Source organism: Protobothrops mucrosquamatus, unplaced genomic scaffold (genome assembly GCF_001527695.2).
Source record: "Protobothrops mucrosquamatus isolate PMUCROS unplaced genomic scaffold, P.Mucros_1.0 scaffold6324, whole genome shotgun sequence".
NCBI classification, from domain to species: Eukaryota; Metazoa; Chordata; class Lepidosauria; order Squamata; family Viperidae; genus Protobothrops; species Protobothrops mucrosquamatus.
Window position 1 is genome coordinate 39,081 of NW_015392152.1, and position 7,397 is coordinate 46,477.

At 44.7% G+C, this 7,397-nt stretch overlaps 1 protein-coding gene across 1 annotated transcript in view; it reads right to left on the bottom strand.

The window, feature by feature from the left end:
* The window catches only part of LOC107300184 (dysferlin-like), a gene marked incomplete at its 3' end in the record, with an annotated part of 71,647 nt that overhangs the window by 38,343 nt on the left and 25,907 nt on the right, over positions 1-7,397 (bottom strand). Inside the window, 3 exon segments of the mRNA XM_029286952.1 lie at positions 718-905; positions 2,952-3,066; positions 4,253-4,358. Of these exon segments, the coding sequence (XP_029142785.1) occupies positions 718-905; positions 2,952-3,066; positions 4,253-4,358 (409 nt within the window).

Sequence of the window (7,397 nt, forward strand, 5' to 3'; positions counted from 1 at the left end):
GACTGTGGGGTCCTTGATGCTCTCTGAGCTGGGTGGTTTTCTTGCAGATGTTTCATGACCCAACTAGGTAACGTCATCAGTGCTAGAAGGGAGGAGGAGGAGGAAGACGAAGGAAGGAAGGAAGGAAGGAAGGAAGGAAGGAAGGAAGGAAGGAAGGAAGGAAGGAAGGAAGGAAGGAACAGACTGTGGGTTCTTTGGTGCTCTCTGAGCTGGGTGGTTTCCTTGCAGACATTTCATAACCCAACTAGGTAACATCATCAGTGCTAGGGAGGGAGTGTTCTCTCTTTGTTTATACACAGTAATTTGCCCTGCCAGTGTTGGTCCAGCTGTAGCATCCTCCTTGGTAGTTCCTCCATGTGAGCCTTGTCTTCTCCCTGATGGTCTGGATCAAAGAACCACCAAGAAGGAAACCTAGACCGTCCCCCAGCTGGCAGACGAACACACTGGTTGCACATCTGGATGGGTGCCTGTCCTTTTCACCCTCCGACACAAAGTCCCTAGCAAATGTGTTCAGGGCTTCCAGCCACGCTGGACCACTGGAGCTTCAAGCAGGGGCAGATGGTCTCCACCAGCAGCGAGAGGCTCATTCAGACTCATCGCTTGAAGCCCTTTTGCCTCCTGAAACCCTCCTTAGATGAAGGGCAGAACCCTCCAACAGCTGGACGAAGGTCAGGACCTCCATGAAGGTTGTCCAAAGGTGGGCTTGAGGTTGCTCACCTGGAAATCCTGGGGCTTGTTGGAGAGCAGCTTCCGGGAAGTGCTCTTCCTTCTCTTACTCGCAGGAAGAACATGGGAGGGGGGCCTTTTGGGCAAGGAAGGCTGATCAGGAGCCGAGGGTCTCGCGGAGGGCTCGGCTTCCTCCTCCGTGCCCAGCTGGTCTTCACTGTCTTCTTCTCCCCCCGTGTCTGCAGGAGAAAGAGGCTCAGGGCACTGAGTTTGCCCATCCCACTTCTCAGGACAGCTCACCCTGGAAGCCTCGCCTAGCGAAAGGAGACGACGACGTTGCTTCCCGTGGGATTAAATCTCTAAGAATGGCCAGGAAGATCACTGACAAACTTCCGGGACTAAAAAAGGCCGGAAAAAACAATTCAGATGGGAAAAAGAAATATTTCGTATCAAACGGATTTAAGCTTTGATTTTAGGATATCGGATCTCCCTGAGCAGGAAAGATGAGAAGTTCTCCAAGGCCCCTTCCGACTCCATCATGCTGTTGTTCTGCTATTCTATTATTCTGTTATTCTGATTTTCTGATTTTCTGTTATTCTGAATTTCTGACATTCTGATATTCTATTGTTCTATTATTCTGATATTTTGGTATTCTGTTATTCTGATATTCTATTATTCTAATATTCTGATATTCTATTATTCTAATATTCTGGTATTCTATTATTCTGATATTCTGGTAATATGCTATTCTATTATTCTGATATTCAGATATTCTGGTATTCTATTATTCTATTGTTCTGATATTCTGATATTCTGATATTCTGGTGTTGTATTATTCTATTGTTCTGATATTCTGATATTCTGGTATTTTATTATTCTATTGTTCTGATATTCTGGTATTCTGGGATTCTGGGATTCTGGGATTCTATTATTCTATTATTCTGATATTCTGGCATTCTGATATTCTATTATTCTATCATTCTATTATTCTGATATTCTGGTATTCTGATATTCTATCATTCTATCGTTCTGATATTCTGGTATTCTGGTGTTCTATTATTCTATTGTTCTGATATTCTGATATTCTGATATTCTATCATTCTATTGTTCTGATATTCTGATATTCTGGTGTTCTATCATTCTATTGTTCTGATATTCTGATATTCTGGGATTCTGATTAATGAAAACATATCCATCACTGGATGTTAGCCATGATGGAACCTTAGCTTGAAATCCCTTCGGACTTTGCTTCAGCTACCCAGCTTGTTTGCCCAGTTCAGACCTCCAAAAGATAAGCAAGGTCAGGGACACCACTGGGCATTGCCAGCTAGCTCAGAGGAAAGCAGGGGCAAAACACACAAAAAATCCCTCCGTCAACTTGTCCATGGAACGGTCACCGATGATCCCTTCCCAGGTCTGTTGCTTCGCTCCTGGTCTGCACCGGCCTTCGGGGTGGGACAGGTTAGAAAGCATAAAGCAAGGAAGAACATTCAGAATCAAAAGGCAAAAAAATGCTTTATTCTGGTCATCACGATATAAAAAAAAGATGTTGAGCCTCTGGAAAGAGTGCAGAGAAGAGCAACAAAGATGATTAGGGGACCGGAGGCTAAAGCATATAAGGAACGGCTGCTGGAATTGGGTATGTCCAGTTTAACGAAGAGAAGGACGAGGGGGGGGGACAGGATAGCAGTCTCCCAATATATTATTATTATTATTATTATTATTATTATTATTATTATTATTATTATTATTATTATTATTATTATTATTATTATTATTAGAAGAAGAAGAAGAAGAAGAAGAAGAAGAAGAAGAAGAAGAAGAAGAAGAAGAAGAAGAAGAAGAAGAAGAAGAAGAAGATGGAAGGGACCTTGGAGGTCATCTAGTCTGACCCCCTGCCCAGGCAGGAAACCCTATACCATTTCAGACGAATGGCTGTCCAGTTTCTTCTTAGGAGGGGCTGCCACAAAGAGGAGGGGGTCAGCCTATTCTCCAGAGCCCCTGAAGGCAGGAGAAGAAGCAACGGGTGGAAACCCATCAAGGAGAGAAGCAACCTGGAACTAAGGGACAATTTCCTGACAGTGAGAACAATTAACCAGTGGAACAACTTGCCACCAGAAATTGTGGATGCTCCCACACTGGAAGTTTTTAAGAAGAGACTGGACAGCCACCTGTCTGAAATGGTAGATGGTCTCCTGCCTGAGCAGAGGGTCGGACTAGAAGACCTTCAAGGTCCCCTCTATTTGGCAGGTCTGCCCTGGGACAGAGTTGGTTCACCTCCTTACCTGTCACCGTGTCCAGCTCAGGGAGAGTCGGATTTGGCTCCGGAGGGGCCGGAGGAGGGATGAAAGGAGCTGCCCCCGGCGGTGGCGTGTAGGAGACTTGGAGAATCAGACACCCCTGCAAAATTGGATGAAGGACGTCAACCCAAAGGCTTAGATGCTCCCTCCAAAAACTGGCTTACCTGCAGATGCTTGGACAACCTGGTGAAATGGGGCCTCTTTAAAGCAGCTGCTTCTTTAATTCAGGCCGAGGCGGCTGCATTAAAGGGACCCTCTGCCTGAATCCCCCCCACACGACTCCCATCTGGTGAGGGTTCTTATTATTTATGCCCTGCACCGCACAGATCAGGGAAGCCGTTGTAACCACAACTTCCCACCCTTTCAAGTTAGTTAACGACTTAAGCGCCAAACCCCGTTATCTGATATTAACTTTAAAGCAAAAATCCTAGGCGATCACCATTCCTCATGAAAAGAGTGGCCAGGGAGGAGACGGAGGGGGTCTACACCCGCCCTTAAAATGGAACAGGTAGTAACCTAGGAGCTGTCACAATTATGGAGGGTAACATGATATAAGAGGCCCTTCCACGAATATTTGACCCAGGCAGTGAATATAAATTAAAATCAATCCTTGCTCAGTGCCCTTCTAGATGCTCTCTAGAACAGCATTCCTCGACCTTGACAACTTGAAGGTGGGTGGACTTCAACTCCCAGAATTCCCCAGCCAGCTTCAAGCAGCCAAGGTTGAGAAGCACGCCATTTTTTCTGGCTGGGGAATTCTGGGAGTTGAAGTCCAAGCAGCCAGGGTTGAGAAGCATGCCATCTTCAAGTCGCCAAGATGGAGAAACGCTACATTCAGGTTTTCTCCCACCACCCACTTTCTCACCTGGCCCTACTGCATCCCCCATAACTCCGGGGAGACCCAGGCCCAGTTTGGCACGCTGCCCCCAGCCTNGCCATTTTTTCTGGCTGGGGAATTCTGGGAGTTGAAGTCCAAGCAGCCAGGGTTGAGAAGCATGCCATCTTCAAGTCGCCAAGATGGAGAAACGCTACATTCAGGTTTTCTCCCACCACCCACTTTCTCACCTGGCCCTACTGCATCCCCCATAACTCCGGGGAGACCCAGGCCCAGTTTGGCACGCTGCCCCCAGCCTCTTTACTCCAGAGCACCGTTCCTCCCCCTTGAAGACGGGTGGACGTTCAACTCCCAGTGTTCCCCAGCTCGCTCCAGCATCAGCAAAGGGTCCTTTTCCTTCCCACCACAGGCCAGGAGAGCCCCCCCCCTTCACCCCTAAAGTGGAACTTACCCCGGTGTTTTGCCTCTGGGCATCCAGCAAAGGAGCGTTGAAGCTGGCGGACAGATTGGGGGAGGCCAAGACATCCCGGAGGCACACGTGGGCTTCACCCAGGAACCTGTCAGAGACGGAGTTGCTGCATGTGAGTTGGGCAGCTATATAGTAATAATAATAATAATAATAATAATAATAATAATAATAATAATAATAATAATAATAATAATAAGAAGAAGAAGAAGAAGAAGAAGAAGAAGAAGAAGAAGAAGAAGAAGAAGTAATAGTAGTAGTAGTAGTAGTAGTAGTAGTAGTAGTAGTAGTAGTAGTAAAGTTGGAAGGGACCTTGGAGGTCATCTAGTCCAACCCCCTGCTCAGGCAGGGAACCCTATACCATTTCAGACAAAGGGCTGTCCAGTCTCTTCTTAAAATCTTCCAGAGTTGGAGCATTCACCGCTTCTGGAGGCAGGTGGTTCCACTGGTTAATTGTTCTCACTGTCAGGAAGTTTCTCCCTAGTTCCAGGTTGCTTCTCTCCTTGATTAATTTCCATCCGTTGCTTCTTGTCCTGCCCTCAGGTGCTTTGGAGAAGAGCTTGACTCCCTCTTCTTTGTGGCAGCCCCTGAGATACTGGAACACTGCTATCCTGTCCCCCCTCGTCCTTCTCTTCGTTAAACTAGACATACCCAATTCCAGCAGCCGTTCCTTATATGTTTTGGCCTCCAATCCCCTGATCATCTTTGTTGCTCTTCTCTGCACTCTTTCTAGAGCCTCAACATCTTTTTTACATCCTGGTGACCAAAACTGGATGCCGTATTCCAAGTGTAGCCTTACTAAGGCATTGTAAAGTGGTATTAAGACTTCGCGTGATCTTGATTCTCTCCCTCTGTTCATGCAGCCCAGCACTGTGTTGGCCTTTTTGGCAGCTGCAGCACACGGCTGGCTCCTATTTAAGGGATCGTCCACTAGGACTCCGAGATCCCTCTCACAGTTACTACTATTGCGCAAGGTACCAAAGAAGCAGCGCAAGGTTGGAAGAGGTGGAGAGACCCCCTGGCCCAGAGAATCGCCAAGTATCAGACAAAACTGAATGGATAACATTATTATTATCATCATCATCATCATCATCATCATCATCATCATCATCATCATCATCCATTGGTTAAATAAATAAATAAAAGTAGAGCGCCACAATGCAAAAAAGATGTTGAGATTTTGGAAAAAGTGCAGAGAAGAGCAACTCAAATCATCTCAAGGCCTGGAGACTTAAAACATATGAAGAACAGTTGCAAGAATTGGGTACGACTTGTCTAGAGAAAAGAAGGACCAGGGGGGACATGATAGCAGCGTTGCAGTATTTGAGGGGCTGCCCCAAAGAAGAGGAGGGGGTCAACTCATTGTCCAAAGCACCAGAAGTCAGGAGAAGAAGCAACGGATGGAAACTAATCAAGGAGAGAAGCAACCTGGAATTAAAGAGAAACTTCCTGACAGTGAGGATGAGAAGTTGTGGGCGTTTCACAGCTGGAGGTTTTTAAGAAGAGACTGGACAACTATTTGTCTGAAATGGTCTAGGGTCTCCTGCTTGTGCAAGGGGTTGGACTAGAAGACCTCCAAGGTCCCTTCCAGCTCTATTTTGATTGATTAGTGGAAAAGCAATCGCTCCATCAGGAGGACCACAGCATCTCAGCAGGGTTGAGCTAAGCCTTCCATCGGATCAGTGTTTACAATTAAGAAGTAACTGTTTACATTTGGAGCAGTATTCTTTTCCTCTAAACACAAACACTGCCCAGCAGCAACACAATTGTATTCCTGTCACGCAAGCTATCACGAACAAAGTGTTTTGTTTACAAAGAGGGGTGAGAGCTACTACCATCTCACTCCCAAGAATTATTTCACAGGCTTCCCAATAGAGCAGACTACTATAAAGCTACATTGATAGCATCTTACAAGTTTATTTATTTAGCATCTGGCATCTACAGAAGTTGTGCAATGAATAGAATAGAATAGAATAGAATAGAATAGAATAGAATAGAATAGAATACTACTATAAAGCTACATTGATAGCATCTTACAAGTTTATTTAGCATCTGGCATCTACCGAAGTTGTGCAATGAATAGAATAGAATAGAATAGATATTGGAAAATAGAATAGAATAGAATAGAATAGAATAGAATAGAATAGAATAGAATAGAATAGAAAAGAAAAGAAAAGAAAAGAAAAGAAAAGAAAATGAAATAATGAATAGAATGGAATGGAATGGAATGGAATGGAACTGACTACTTTATTTTGCCAAGTGTGATTAGACACACAAGGAATTTCTCTCCGGTGCAGATCATTGATATACAAATCCCAGGTAGCCCTCAATTTACGACCACAATTAAGCCCAAAATTTCTGTTAAGGGAGTGACCGAGCGCCTGAATCTCGATCTCGTGTCCCTGGCGATGCTGCAGTGGACGTAAATGTGAAAACGGTCATAAGCCGCTTTTTTCAGTGACGCTGTATCTTCGAACGGTGGCTAAATGAACTGTGGTAAGCAGAGGACTTACCTGTATATATATATATATATGTGTGTAATACAAAATAAAAATGTGAACACCAGGAGAGTATAAGACAATTAAAAGTTTAGTAAAAAACCTTTAAAAACTTTTAAAAGCATACAATCATAGGGGCCAAGCTTTCGTCGGATCCTTCCGACATCCTCAGGGCACAAAGTCAATCAATGGGAAAAGCAGTTATAAATAAACTGACGCCTGCATCCGGGCCCTAGATCTCGTGATAGGGCCGTGGTAACCAATCATTGTAACATCCTCATTAACTCCTTTGGCTATCATTCTATCCTTACTTCTGCTGCCTTTCCGTGTCAAACCACCATGGGGGCGTATCACCTCATTAGGTTTACAATCACTCTCTAGATGTTTCCTCTCATCTCGGATGGAGTGTCTTTTAGAACTCATCGTCTCCCCTCCCGGATGCAGGCGTCGGTTTATTTATAACTGCTTTTCCCATTGATTGACTTTGTGCCCTGAGGATGTCGGAAGGATCCGACGAAAGCTTGGCCCCTATGATTGTATGCTTTTAAAAGTTTTTAAAGGTTTTTTACTAAACTTTTAATTGTCTTATACTCTCCTGGTGTTCGCATTTTTATTTTGTATTATGGATATTC